The following is a 16,076-nucleotide window of genomic DNA, read 5'->3' on the forward strand; positions in this document are numbered from 1 at the left end:
AGGAAAAGACGTGTGGTCAGCAGTGTCACAACGCATCCAGATTACCTCATCCACATCTGCACGGTGGCATCCAAAGAGCATGTAGACAACAGGTAGATGACACAGACTGCTGTCAGATGGTCATAAAAGGCACTGAAGACTGTGCAATGTCAAAATGTCTGGATGGCAAACACGGGACTGGATTGGGAGGGAGCACTGTGTTCCTCCATTTGCACAGTCCCTGCTGGTACTGAACATCGGAGTATAACCATGGTATGGAGCGGACTCACGCTATATGTGTCAAACATGGCATGGTGCGGTCACTCACTCACCCAAGCAATCACATCTGCGCTCGTTGATTGATGGGTGTGTGTGTGTGTGTTCACAATGGCTGAATGAGCAGCTATGTGTGCACGGGTGCGTGCCATTGCCAGCTACTGGACACTGCTGGCCGTGGGGCATGCTGTCCCATGAGTCAGACGCAGCCTTTTCTTTTTTTGTGTGTTTTTGCTCACTTCAGCAGCACAAGACAACTCTGGATGCCGCGATGGTTCAATTATCACATGGGATTTATTTTTGCATGATTGATTACAGCACACAGCAGCAGAGTGAGCGCAACAACTGAAGTCGTACATCAAGCAAGAATAGGAAAGAATTCCACCTACAAATCTTCAACAATTAGTGCCCTCGGTTCCCAAACACTTATTGAGTGTTGTTAGAAGGAAAGGTGATGTAACAGTGATAAACATACCACTGTCCCAGGTTTTTTGAAACCTGTTGCAGGCATTTATTTACATTTTACATTACGTCCCAACTTCATTGGAATTGGGGTTGTACACACACACGCACGTCGTATCCTGCAGTTTATGAAGCCACATTGTGTGACATGGATTTGTTTATCTTGGTCAAGAGTCCAATTTTGATGTCCACCTCTTCCGCAATTTCTCAGATAATCACACAATGGTCCCACATCACCACAGAGTTCACTTTGGAAATGATCCGGTCGTTTCAGCGTGTTGATGCCGATCGGAGCGCGGCTCGCTCTCCACCGTTGTGTGGCCGTCTTTAAACCGGTTGTACCGCTCCTTAATCTGTGTGATGCCCAGAGGATCGTCACCAAAAGCCGTCTGAATAATCCCAATGGTTTCCACCTGGCTATCGCCTAGTTTCTGGCAAAATTTGATGAAGTTGCACTCTTCCAGTCGTTCCGCCATTTCCTTGCAAAGAAACAACGATGAGAGACTACACCCATCCACACACAAAGGCTGCTTATAAGCAAATGACGCAACCGACAGTCGTGAAAAAAAATCACGCATGCGCACAAAGGTTCAAGGTTGGCTCATGCAAGCACACGTGATTGAAATCCATCAGGTTTTGAAAAAAATAAAAAGGTCCGATACTTTTCTAACAGACCTCGTAGATTTTTAAACATTATCTGATATTTTTTCTCAGGCTGTTTTTGGTGGCAAGAGTGTGACAACAGTCAGTCATCTTTGAACCTGTCACACAGTGTGACATGAAACTACCATTTCAGAGCCACAACTTAAGATGTCACATTTCTTTCACGATCCTTTTCTGTGAGAGACGAAAATCAGAAATCGTGTATATCAGGCTTCATGAAATGGGATTTGTATTTAATCATATTTACAGTTATTTTCCTATTAAAAAACTGAAGATCGGAACTTGATATGTGATTCTTTAATAATCTATGATCATATTGTTCATTTTTGTCGGAATTATATGTTGAGACAACACACCAAAGAAAAAACATCTCAAGATCTTACACAGTACAGTAAATAAATCCCCAGCCAGCCAATGCACCTCAGAACTGACTGCTTAATGCCTGAAATGGCAGTGCCCAATAAATAAATAAATAAATAAATAAATAAACAAATAAATAAATAAATAAAATAAAAATCTGATCAGTACTTGAAAGCTATACACCGCTTACAGTTGTCTTCAGAGTCCTTGAGAGTATTATTATCTTGGGACAGTCAGCTGAACAGCATTTTTTTGCAGCAACTCACAATCTTCCACAATATTACAGCTGCACTATTCACATTAGGCTGCATACGGAGCATGTAAGTAAGTGCAGGTGGTGCTCTGCAAAGTATATGTGCATGTGTGTGAGTAGTCTTTTGTTTTTCATGGTCTGTATTTGTGAAGACCACAGTGCAAAATGAAAAACAAAAAAGTCAGAACTAACAATATCACATGCACATATTTGGGCACCTTTCATACTGTAGAGGTTCAAATGCTGAGCTAAAATAACTGGAATGACTGGCACGCACGCACACATGCACACAAAATGTATAATGCACACAAATAAAAAGATAAAATCAGAGGGTTTATCAGTGTTGTAACTACATTTAGAATAGTTCTTTTGTTGTGGTTCCATATTTGCATTGTTTGTACAATCCCAATCACCGTGCTATATTCAAATGCCTGGTTTCAAATACCTTTCTGTGTCTAAGTCTGTTGAAACCACAACTAAACATTTCAACAAAAGACCAATAACCTCCCAAATGACAACACGTTGCCACTCTTACCGAAATCAACAAAGGAAGACTGTCCGATGGTCTTCCCCGGTGATTCAGCTGCAAAGATGTCCATCCTGCTGAAGTTACCATCCTGAGAAAACCCGTGAGGTGGACAGAGAGAAGAAGAAAGACAGAAAAATCACATGGCGTCATTAATGCTGAAAAACAATGCAACTACTCAACTGTGTCTTGTAATTTTCTTCAAAAGTATTCAATAACTCACATAAGGTGTAAAAGAATATATTTCATACACATAAATAGAAATATAACTTACTTTCAGAATAAAGTTCTCACATTCATAAAGGCACTTATTTGTACAATGGTTAAATGGAACAAATGCTGACTTGTGTGTGCATAAAAATTTCTAGAACAGAAAGGTGAAAATTTTCAGACACGGTATCCAACCAGTTATGGGGTCAACACCAACTCCCCATTCTCTTCAGTATATAGTAATTAATTAATTAATTAATTAATTAATTAATTCCTATTCAATTAATGAGCAGTGTCACTACAGTAAACTGGTACTGTAACATTCTCCAGCAGCTCTGTCTTACAGAATGATCCCATGATAGAAGAATAGATTTGCAATGTCTCAGTGGAGGTCAGTGTCGGAGAATGTAAAACAGGCCAAGGTAAATAGGTAACTGTACAATCAAGGGTCTGAAAAATTTTATCTATATTTAGTAAGTAACACATGCGCATATTTACCTTTGTATCATGCTATCAGACATTTCTAACAACATTTTTAATTGTGTTTTCATCTTATGCCATACAATTACATTATGAAGCCAGTTAGCCTGTGATGTTTGCATTCCATAGCAATACTGTACTGATTAAATTAATTTATAATCATTTATTCATCCATATGACAAAAGAATGTTTATCATCAGCAAACCGAATCACTAATGTGGTGACTCAAATATGATTCACAGAACTAATGGAACTGAGACAGAGTTAATCAAATCAATTAACAACACATAGTCCCAGTAAAATAAGCTAAAAATGTAAGGGTAAAACTAGAAATACATAAACATCTTCAACCGCATATCCGGAATCGAGTCGCAGACTTACAACAGTTCTCAGTCATCATTGTATCAATAGGAAAATGCTCCACAGGAGCGTAGTGTGGAATCCAAATATAGATATAAAATATTTTGTACTCCATAAATTTTAGTCAGCAAAAATTTTACATGTATATTCCAACATTTTGTCTTCCATAAATGGGTGATTCTTAGACTATGGGCACTTATTATGTCCTTTGATCATACTGTATGAAAAACAGAAAAAAGGGGAAATTTCACACTTTTATAGTTATCTTTACAATGAAAGTGTGTTAAGAAATTTGTTCTAGTAGTCTATGATGACTTTTTCACCTTTTTTCAGCATCATTATATGCAAATATTGCTATTTTGTGCTTGTCCCACACCCAGACTTTTGATCTTCAATGATAAAAATGAATGGTAAAGAAACGTTTTTTCTAATGTTTTAAAATATCTCTGAATAACATATCTGTAAAATAAACAAAACATAATTGGGGTATTCAATGTCATACAACTGTTGTGATTTTTTTAAACAAAATGTAGTTGTCCCACACTATTGCCGTAATTTCCACCACAACACTGTAATGTCCCTTTAAACAGTTTGTATGAAATATTGTTTGGGTAGTTTCTATGGAGATAAACAGTGACATCAGAGCACATGTATATAGCGCCAAATCACAACAAACAGTTGCCCCAAGGCACTTTATATTGTAAGGCAATGGTGTGGTGGAAATTACATTTACAAGGCCAATAGTGCCCGTAGTTTAAGAATCACCCAAATATTTGATGTCCTTTGTCCAGTGGAATGAACAGTGTTTGGTGATGGGGATCCTTCCACACTTCAAATGTCATACTAATAACATTTTCACACGCTTGTTTGCGTGTAATGCACCACATCAAATGCCCTGCACAATGGCATAACACTGTACAACAAACCACCCAAAATCAACCATTTTGCTTTTGATGCCACATTTCTCCAGCATTTGGTCTCATCTTTTAATAAAATGACTGATGATGAATCAGACAAAAATTAACACAGCATTAAGTTTATTTGTCAATTCGCGTGTTTCTAGTTAACAGCCCATCACTGGAAAATGATCAATCTTGATACAATTACACAGGTGAAGCTTCAGTCCATCACCTCTCGTGAGTCATTTCATGTTGTGTAGAACATCAAGTAGAAGCAAGGTATCAGTGATTGAAGCCCAGTGAAAATAATAATGACCTGAAAATGATTTGTTTAGAGAAAACCAAGAGAGCGGTCATGATGGGGCTGATCCAATCAAATATCGGTATCAACTTCAAATACTAACGTAATTCACAACCTGGAAAGTTTTCCGATCCAGGACCCATCTGTGTGTGTGCTGAAAGTCTGGCTGCTGGATCCCGCTGTGTGTGTGTGTGTGTGTGTGGGGGGGGGGGGGGGTACCCACAGTTTCAGCCAGAGCACTAATGCTGGTCGCTCTGACTTTTAAGGGGAGGAAGGGTCCAACCATTTACCCAAGCGGACTTCAAACATGAGTAAATTAAGTCCTTTTATTTATGGTCTCAGCATTCTAAAAAGGTTTTTTCTTGGAGAGAGAAAGAGAGAGAGAGAGAGAGCACAACAGACAGAGAGAGAGAGAGAGACCACATGCAAGAGGGACAGAGAGAGGAAGAGACAGGGCATGACAGACAGACAGAGTGCGAGGGAGAGGGAGAGAGAGAGAGAGAGAGAGAGAGAGAGAGAGACAGCACAACAGACAGAAAGAAAGAGAGAGAGTGAGAGAGACAGGGAGAGGGAGAGACAGGACTTAATTTTTATTTTTTGCTCAAACACTTGCTTTGACGATGTAAACGTATGTTTCCAATGTCAATAAAGCTCTAATGAAATTGAACATTGAAAGGGCGCGAGACAGAGGGAGGTAAAAAGTACGTCGCACTCGGGGTCGCCACAGCAAATCCAAGCTGGATCTGCATGATGAATTGGCACAGGTTTTACGCCGGATGCCCTTCCTGACGCAATTCCACATTACATGGAGAAATGTGGCAGGGGTGGGATTTGAACCCAGAACCTTCTGAACTGAAACCAAGCGCATTAACCACTTGGCCACCACACTGCCTAATTAATTATTTTTATTTTTTACTTTAACACTTGCTTTGACAATGTAAATGTATGTTTCCCATATCAATAAAGCTCCACTGAAAATGAATTGAGAGAGACAGACAGAGAGAAGGAGAGTGTGTTATCTTTTCTCTATGAAGTCTATGCTTTTTTCTAGACCTGCCATTTTTCATCAATCAAGATTTGATTGATTAGATTTTTTTCACAGTGGCACTTGTGTACGAGTACATGTACTGTTTTGAGGAACATGTTGGGAAAGTGTAGTGACACGGACCCACAACAGGGGGCGCAAATGAACGGTCAATAGATGAGCCAAAATATAACAATTTAATGCTGTGAATGTGCACAACGAACATACAGACAATCACAGAATATCATAACAGTCAATACACAGAGGTGACGTGTGGGCAGGCTCGAGGATAGAAGACGTCTGTCCTGAGAAGAGCCGGAACCACACGATTTCCGCCGCCCCAGAACCTGGTGAATACTGGAGCCGCCAAGTCCCGAATTCCCAGGTGATCACCGTCCCCGACTGTTGGATCTGGTACTGCTGGCGAAGAACAAAGACAGTCAAGTGTGGGTGTGTGTACACCCAGTAACAACAACGGTGGGAATGCCACCTCCACCTCTCACTCAACACGTTGCAGTGGTCTCAGAGGAAAAGGAGCGCTGTCATGCACAGCCTCCACCAAAACGACCGGTTCTCCTGCAAACACTCACAATCACAGATTTATAAATCTCAAAAAAAAGGCTGAGAGTAGTACCTCCTATGAAGTATGATATCTCGGCAACGAGGTGGAGATGACATCTGGTCTTTATGGAGTGAGATGATGTTGAGTAGATGGGTGACAGCTGTCAAGAGGTAATGAGCGACAGCTGTCACCCCCGGCTGTGTCCATGGCGGCAGCGCCCTCTCGTGCCTGAAGCCCGCACTTCAGGCAGGGCACCCTCTGGTGGTGGGCCAGCAGTACCTCCTCTTCTGGCGGCCCACACAACAGGACCCCCCCCCTCAACGGGCGCCTCCTGGCGCCCGACCAGGTTTGTCGGGGTGTCGGCGGTAGAAGTCGGCCAGGAGGGCTGGATCCAGGATGAAGCTCCTCTTCACCCAGGAGCGTTCTTCGGGTCCATACCCCTCCCAGTCCACCAAGTACTGGAACCCCCGACCCATCCGACGGACGTCCAGGAGCCGGCGCACCGTCCAAGCCGGCTCCCCGTCGATGATCCGAGCAGGAGGCGGCGCCGGTCCGGGAGCACAGAGGGGTGAGGTGTGGTGAGGTTTGATGCGGGACACATGGAAAACCGGATAGATCCGCAGTGAAGCCCGGAGTTGGAGCTTCACTGCGACAGGACTGAGGACTTTGAGGATCCTGAAGGGGCCAATGTACCTGTCCTGAAGTTTTGGGGAGTCCACCTGGAGGGGGATGTCCTTCGTGGAAAGCCACACCTCCTGCCCGGGCTGGTAAGCAGGGGCCGGGGATCGCCGGCGGTCTGCATGGGTCTTCGCCCTCGTCCGGGCCTTCAACAAGGCAGAACGGGTGGAGCGCCACACCCGACGGCACTTCCGCAGGTGGGCCTGGACCGAGGGCACAACGACCTCTCGCTCCACCACGGGAAACAACGGGGGCTGATACCCCAAACACACCTCAAATGGGGAGAGGCCAGAGGCAGAAGACACCTGGCTGTTATGCGCATACTCGATCCAGGCCAGATGGTTACTCCAGGCCGTCGGGTGCGCGGATGTGACGCAGCGGAGGGTCTGTTCCAAGTCCTGGTTGGCCCGCTCTGCCTGTCCGTTCGTCTGTGGATGGTACCCGGACGAGAGGCTCACGGTGGCCCCCAGTTCCCTGCAGAAGCTCCTCCAGACGTGTGAGGAGAACTGGGGACCACGATCAGAGACGATGTCGGAGGGTATCCCATGCAGACGGACGACGTGGTGGACCAGGAGGTCTGCTGTCTCCTGGGCTGTTGGGAGCTTCGGGAGGGCCACGAAGTGGGCCGCCTTGGAGAATCGGTCCACTATCGTGAAGATGGTGGTGTTGCCCTGGCACGGCGGGAGGCCCGTGACGAAATCCAGGCTGATGTGGGACCAGGGGCGATGAGGCACCGGCAGCGGCTGGAGGAGCCCTTGGGCATTCTTATGTACTGCCTTGCCCCTGGCACAGGTGGTGCAAGCCTGGATACATTCCCGGACGTCGGCCTCCATAGACGCCCACCAGAAGCGCTGCCGGACAACTGCCACGGTCCTTCGCACCCCTGGATGACAGGAGAGCTTGGAACCGTGACAGAAGTCCAAGACTGCAGCTCTGGCCTCTGGTGGGACGTACTGACGGTTCTTCGGCCCGGTTCCAGGGTCCGGGCTCCGTGCCAGGGCCTCCCGGAAGGTCTTCTCCACATCCCAGGTGAGGATGGCCACGATAGTGGACTCCAGAATGATGGGCTCCGGTGGATCCGACAGCTCTGTTTTGACTTCGTCTTCGTGTACCCGGGACAAGGCATCCGATCTCTGGTTCTTGGTCCCGGGGCGATAGGTGATCCGGAAGTCGAAACGCCCGAAGAACAGTGACCAGCGGGCTTGCCTGGGGTTCAGCCGCTTGGCGGTCCTGATATACTCCAGGTTCCGATGGTCAGTGAAAACCGTGAATGGCACAGACGCTCCCTCCAACAGGTGTCTCCACTCCTCAAGAGCCTCTTTCACCGCAAGGAGTTCTCGATTGCCGACGTCATAGTTCCGTTCAGCCGGGGTCAACCTGCGGGAAAAGTAGGCACACGGGTGAAGAAACTTATCGGTCTCCCCGCTCTGGGACAGCACGGCTCCTATCCCTGAGTCAGAGACATCCACTTCAACCATGAACTGGCGGCTAGGGTCGGGCTGCACCAAAACTGGCGCAGTAGAGAACCGTCGTTTCAACTCCTTGAACGCGGCTTCGCACCGATCCGACCAGGTGAAGGGGACTTTTGGAGAGGTCAGGGCTGTCAGGGGGCTAACTACCTGACTGTAGCCCTTAATGAACCTCCTATAGAAATTAGCAAAGCCGAGGAACTGTTGCAGCTTCCTACGGCTTGTTGGTTGGGGCCAATCTCTCACCACCGCAACCTTGGCCGGATCAGGGGCGACGGAGTTGGAGGAGATTATAAACCCCAGGAAGGACAAAGACGCGCGGTGAAACTCGCACTTCTCGCCCTTCACAAACAGTCGGTTCTCTAACAACCGCTGCAGGACCTGACGTACATGCTGGACATGGGTCTCAGGATCCGGAGAAAAGATGAGAATATCGTCCAGATATACGAAGACGAATCGGTGCAGGAAGTCCCGCAAGACGTCGTTAACCAAGGCTTGGAACGTCGCAGGGGCGTTGGTGAGGCCGAACAGCATGACCAGGTACTCAAAGTGACCTAACGGGGTGTTAAATGCCGTCTTCCATTCGTCTCCCTTCCGGATCCGAACCAGGTGATACGCATTCCTAAGATCCAGCTTAGTAAAGATTTTGGCTCCATGCAGGGGGGTGAACACGGAATCTAACAATGCAGGGGGGTGAACACGGAATCTAACAATGGCAACGGGTATCGGTTGCGAACCGTAATCTCATTCAGCCCCCTGTAATCAATACATGGACGAAGTCCGCCATCTTTCTTGCCCACAAAAAAGAAACCTGCCCCCATCGGGGAGTTGGAGTTCCGGATCAGCCCGGCAGCTAATGAGTCCCGGATGTAGGTCTCCATTGATTCGCGCTCAGGTCGTGAGAGGTTGTACAGCCTGCTGGACGGGAACTCAGCGCCTGGAACGAAATCAATGGCACAATCGTACGGACAGTGCGGGGGAAGGGTGAGTGCCAGATCCTTGCTGAAGACGTCAGCAAGATCGTGGTACTCAACCGGCACTGCCGTCAGATTGGGAGGGACTTTGACCTCCTCCTTAGCCTGTGAACCGGGAGGAACCGAGGATCCTAAACACCCCCGATGGCAGGTTTCGCTCCACTGAACCACCACCCCAGACGGCCAATCAATCCGGGGATTGTGCTTCAACATCCATGGGATGCCCAAAATCATGCGGGAGGTAGAAGGAGTCACAAAAAACTCAATCTCCTCCCGATGGTTTCCAGACACTACCAGAGTTACTGGTTGTGTCTTGTGTGTGAGTAAAGGGAGGAGGGTGCCATCTAGTGCCCGCACCTGCAATGGCGAAGGAAGCGCCACCAGAGGGAGCCCTACCTCCCTTGCCCATCTGCTGTCTAGCAGATTCCCTTCTGACCCCGTGTCCACCAGTGCTCGGGCTTGAAGGGTTAAATCCCCGCTCAGGATTGTGACTGGGAGTCGTGTGGCAATTTGTGTGTGTCTCACTTGAATGGTTTGACCCCTCCTTAGCCCAGTCTCTAAGGGCGGTTGTTGTCGTTTTGGCCGTTTGGGGCAGTTTCTCTGTGTGTGCTCAGTTGAGCTGCAGAGAAAACACTCTCCACGGATCAGTCTCCCCATTTTGGCCCTGTGCGTTTCCCTAACAATGTCAGCAGGGGGAGCTGTTGCCCCACAAAGCGCTGCGGCTGTGGAGCGTGGGGAGGGCGGCGCCTTATCGAACCCGGAAGGGAGAGGGGCGGCGCGTATCCGGTCACGTCCTTCGCCTCGCTCCCGACGGCGTTCCTCCAACCGATTGTCTAACCGTATAACGAGATCGGTAAGCCCATCTAAATCCCGCGGTTCCTCCTTAGCTACCAGCTGCTCCTTCAGAACCAACGACAGTCCGTGTACGAAGGCGGCGCGGAGCGCAACGTTATTCCAGCCGGACCTCGCAGCCGCGATGCGGAAGTTGACTGCATAAGCGGCTGCGCTCTCGCGTCCCTGTCTCATTGACAGCAGCACAGTTGAAGCGGTCTCTCCTCTGTTAGGGTGATCAAACACTGTTCTGAACTCCCCCACAAACCCAGTGTATGCTGATAACAACCGTGAGTTCTGTTCCCAGAGTGCCGTAGCCCAGGCGCGTGCTTTACCCCGAAGCAGAGCAATCACATAAGCTATTTTACTAGCGTCTGACGCGTACATGACGGGACGTTGTGCGAAGACGAGCGAACACTGCATAAGAAAGTCCGCGCACGTCTCCACACAACCTCCATACGGCTCAGGAGGGCTTATGTATGCTTCAGGGGATGGTGGGAGGGGTTGTTGAACCACCACTGGAACGTTTATATCCTGCACAGGGTCGGCAGGAGGACGAGCCGCAGCAGCACCCTGAGCGCTCGCCGCCATCTGTGCGGAGAGAGCCTCCACCCTGCGGTTCAGGAGGATGTTTTGCTCAGTCATTTGATCCAACTGAGCCGTAAAGGCGGTGAGAATGTGCTGCAGCTCACCAATCACGTCTCCTGCAGACGCCTGCGCTCCCTGCTCTCCCATTGGTCATTCAACAGCCGGGTGACGCCCCTCGGAGTCCATGACGCTAGCCAAAATATAACAATTTAATGTTGTGAATGTGCACAACGAACATACAGACAATCACAGAATATCATAACAGTCAATACACAGAGGTGACGTGTGGGCAGGCTCGAGGATAGAAGACGTCTGTCCTGAGAAGAGCCGGAACCACAAGATTTCCGCCGCCCCAGAACCTGGTGAATACTGGAGCCGCCAAGTCCCGAATTCCCAGGTGATCACCGTCCCCGACTGTCGGATCTGGTACTGCTGGCGAAGAACAAAGACAGTCAAGTGTGGGTGTGTGTACACCCAGTAACAACAACGGTGGGAATGCCACCTCCACCTCTCACTCAACACGTTGCAGTGGTCTCAGAGGAAAAGGAGCGCTGTCATGCACAGCCTCCACCAAAACGACCGGTTCTCCTGCAAACACTCACAATCACAGATTTATAAATCTCAAAAAAAAGGCTGAGAGTAGTACCTCCTATGAAGTATGATATCTCGGCAACGAGGTGGAGATGACGTCTGGTCTTTATGGAGTGAGATGATGTTGAGTAGATGGGTGACAGCTGTCAAGAGGTAATAAGCGACAGCTGTCACCCCCGGCTGTGTCCATGGCGGCAGCGCCCTCTCGTGCCTGAAGCCCGCACTTCAGGCAGGGCGCCCTCTGGTGGTGGGCCAGCAGTACCTCCTCTTCTGGCGGCCCACACAACAGAACAAGTGCATTGCCGCATTTCCAAAATGCCACAAGAAACCACCAAAAAATAAATAAAAGTACTTAATTCTTTCACCAAAACATCAAATCTAGGCTTGCAGCTTACATGTACCTTCTGCCAAATTGTAGCTGAACTTTCAGAAAATCCTCCTTGATACCACTTTATCATGAAGCTGTATAACTGGTGATACAAATTATCCTTATATTAAATCAACAACAATGATAATAATATTAAAGCAAACACAGCTCTGGTATTGGAATAGTATTGTATCAGCAGATATACAAATTCAGGTATCGGGATCGGATCGGAAGTGAGAGTATGTGGATTGTGCATCCCTAGAGAGAGGCCCTACGTTTAGTCATTTAACTCACCGTATTTGGCTGGCGAGTATTAACAAAAATGTTGCTTGCTGCCTGCACTGCAATTTATAAGTGAACCAAAGACAACCGCTTTACATTTGTCATGTAGTGTCTCGCTAGACATTCTCAATGTCTTATAATGGGATGGTAACAAATCAATGCAGTGCTAAATCAAAACCATACCAGTGCGCCACCTACTGTCATTCCTCTGCAACTGGCACTGTGGCATGCCGTTTCATCCAACGATTTTAAGGTAACACTCCGCAGTGGACTTAGAAAAAAATCAATTGTAAACTGTACCTACCCTGCTGTTTTTTTTTTTTTTTGCCAAATGTAACAGCTTGCAGCTTTGTCTCAATGGTGTAGGAATTGTACTTCCTTTTTCTAACAGCACTAGGAGAAAGAGTCGCTCCCTCAGGAGTCAAATTACTGGTATATTGTATGTCAGCACATATGCTGGAGCAGGAGGCTGCCATTTGGACCTGCGACTGCACACACAGACAATCAGCCAGGCAGACACATCTGGCGGCTAACATAGGTGACCCAGCCTTTAAATAAGCCAGATGTGCAGTGAGGGTGATGGCTGGTGAGGCACTGACTTCATCACAATCAGATTTACAAACATATGAACCCCACAAAGTAGCTTATTCACCATTTGATTAGCAGCAGTTAACTGGTTATATGTAAAATCTCATATCAGCATCATACACATACAAACTGTAGCACAAAAAAGCACATTTAATTAAAAAAACATTATTATGGTTTTAGTTTTACATATAAATGAAATCCACATGTGCCACTCCTTCTGAACAAAAGCATCGATGACTTGTTTGTAAGTGTTCCTTATTTTCCTTCAGTTTTAAAAGTCGCTCTGTCTCAATGGAGATCACTGCCAGGGAAGAAAATCGTCCTTTCTGGCTTTGAATGTGAGTGGTTGACTGCTCATGTTTGATGAGAAAATTCTTCAAGTCACAATATCCCATCTGAGTCCAGCTGATGGTGTCATTGGTGCATAAACAATAATAAAAAGAAAACGAAAAAAAAATACTTCTGTAAGAAGTAAAGAAGTAAATCTGCTCTTTTAATGATGAAACCCTGGATTAAAAACTTTCTGAATCAGTTTTTCACACTTGAGGGTTTCACTGAGGCTGTGTGGTGAAGATAATTTGTTTTGTTAAAATTGCTTTGCTGCTTTTTTCCAGCTGCTCACACTGATTCCTCTCTCTCTCTCTCTCTCTCTCTCTCTCTCTCACTCTCTCTGTATGTGTGTGTGAGGGAATGAGAGACTCCTTACTAAAACAAAGCCTTAATGTGTCACTAGCTACGCAGGCAGAAGGAGCTCTTTTCATTGGAAGACTGATGGAGTTTTTGTTCTTTCACTGAGAGACGCTGTGAGCTGCAGTGCTGCGGCTCTGCTCGGCTCGGTTAGCTGCTGGCGGGGGAGGTGCGAGCAGGCAGCAGTCCATTCAGCACAAGCAGCCTGGCTGGATTAAAAAAAAATATCTGAAAGCAGGGCACAATATAAAGGCGCTGTGGTAACAGTATAATGGTGCTACGCCGTTGTTCCATTGTCTCGGGAGAACCCTGCACTGACATCCACAAAATTTACAAAAAACTGACTTCATTTGCCACTTAGTTTTACCCTTAATGTATCCAAAAACAAAACACCAATTTATAAGGGGGATGTCTTTTTCCATAAACATATGGCATAACTGCTGTAAATATATATGTAGTTTTGCAGATATAGCTACTGATTCACTGTGCCCCGTGATTCACCGTGCCCCGGTTTCCTCTATAACCATTTAATTTATTTTTCCATTTTACTTTTTTTTTCAGCCCAACTGCCTCCCCTGACTGCACGTCACTGAGACCGCCGCTTATTAAAGGCAGGTGTTTATTTTTTTCCAGCAGAATTTTGACCCGGCAGTTAAGTGAGGCAGGCCCGCATTTAAGGTCAGGCATTTAATCAAGGAAATATGGCATAAATACTACTAGACTCTGTTTATCTGAATTTCTAAAGAGCTGTTCAGCACCCTGACAAATAAATGTAAGTGAACCAATATCCTGTTTTGTTGAGCCAACATCATTTTGCAGATTAGCACTCTTTTCTTTCATAAATGCATTGCATGCAGCTGCACCATTAAGGGATTTCTGACCACACAATAAAAGCGCAGTGTTGATCCAGAGCTATAAAATGAAAAAGCCAAAGTTAAACTGTAGAAGCTATATGAAACAATTTTAAAAATGATGAGGCCAAAGAGGTGCAAAATTTGTATTTGACCATTTATAGAAAACAAAATAACTCCATTGCACTGTTAGAATGAATGACAGCGCAGTATAAAATTATTTTAGCCCCTGTGTAAATTTACATTATGGCCCTATCAAAGTCTGACCTCTAACAAGACAAAATATATTTTCTCCATACCATATAGACATCTTTTATTTCTTTCTGTGAAAGAGTGTCTGTTTTACTCTATATGTCAATAAAAACACCTCTCTGCCCTTCTGTTGTTGCTTCCACCACCTGCGACTACAGTCTCTTGAGTAATCTCAGAAAAACAGAGAAACAAGGAGGGATGGAAGAATACTTGGAGCAAGAGAAAACAGAAAAAAAAGTAATTAAAAGAGCACAGAGAAAGAGGAGTTTGGTGGCGTGTGACCGATAGATGCAGCTGCACTGAACTGAAAACCGCCAGAGAATTAACACAGGTTTTATGTTGTGAGAATATACACAGTAATGCGAAAGAGTCCAGACTTGTGTGTGTGTGAAAGAGGCAATAGAGCTTAATCATCATTGTATCACTAGGAAAATGGTCCACAGGAGCGTGAGGCTCCATCAAGATACAAGCAGTAAGGGTCAATTGGGTCTCTTCAGGAAATGGCTCATTTCCCCAAGGGTCCTCAATAAATATATAACACAAAAGACAATGGATCATTGTCTGGGGTCAGCAGTTAGTCTCCAGGCTGACAATGATAAAATATATTCAGAAACTCCATAAACTGTTTCCACTTCATAGGCTGACCTCCTGGAAATATGAACATCATGTACAGACATACAGACAAACTACTTACGGCTAAATCAGAATCAGAATCACCTTTATTGCCATTGTAATTTGCATTACAACGAGATTTGAGTGCAACTCCAAAAAGGTGCTTTCCGTGGTGCGAGTAATTTTTAGCCAAATAAAAGATAGTGAAATTTAACAGGAAATTATTCAGAGTATACGTACAACTAATATAAACATCCAGGAGGTTGTTAAAAGTCAGGATCTTGGTCTTGATACAGGACAGTCATAGACATGGACATGCCGACTTTTCAATGGCTTGAGCATCTTGTGAGCATCAACTATGCCATCCAATGAATCCACAAAGACCACAAAGTCAAGGACACCAAACCAATCCAAATCAGCAAATCCACTCAAGTTGCTAAACTCCACAACCTTATCCAGTACCCAGTTCATACCAGCATGAAACAGATTAAAGGCAAGGAAATATCCCTGATGGACCCCAGTGTTCATTGGGAAGATGTCAGAGACTCTCTCCACATAGCAATATACCTGTCTAAAGTTTGAAGGTTTTTTTGTTAAACCACCAATGATCAAGCTTTACAGGACTATAGTAGGATTACATAAATAACAAGAGCAATCAGAGACCTCCAAAATTCAGTGGAGTCTTCCATGGCTTAATATTTATCTGTGGTGCAAATTTGGTGAGAATCCTTGAAGTAGCTTTGAAGTAATCCTTCAAAGTCTATATAAAGGGAAATCTTGATCGAGAATCCGGATCCAAATCATCTCCAAAATTCAGTAGAGTCTTCCTTGCCCTAACAGCTATCTATGGTGCAAATTTGGTGAGAATCTGTGTAGTTTGGAAGAAATCCTTCAAAGCCTACATAAAGTGAATTTTGATCCAGAATCAGGATCTGGATCTGGATCACATCC

The 16,076-nt window shown here is 45.7% G+C and overlaps 1 protein-coding gene across 5 annotated transcripts in view; it reads right to left on the minus strand.

Moving 5' to 3' along the window:
• Positions 1-16,076, minus strand: part of itfg1 (integrin alpha FG-GAP repeat containing 1) — a 578,524-nt gene that overhangs the window by 464,077 nt on the left and 98,371 nt on the right. For all 5 annotated transcript variants that reach the window (XM_034185393.1, XM_034185381.1, XM_034185366.1 and 2 more), the window contains exon 8: positions 2,529-2,610. In XM_034185393.1, the coding sequence (XP_034041284.1) occupies positions 2,529-2,610 (82 nt within the window). The remainder of the gene's footprint in view (positions 1-2,528; positions 2,611-16,076) is intronic.

Source organism: Thalassophryne amazonica, chromosome 2 (genome assembly GCF_902500255.1).
Source record: "Thalassophryne amazonica chromosome 2, fThaAma1.1, whole genome shotgun sequence".
Classification (NCBI taxonomy): Eukaryota; Metazoa; Chordata; class Actinopteri; order Batrachoidiformes; family Batrachoididae; genus Thalassophryne; species Thalassophryne amazonica.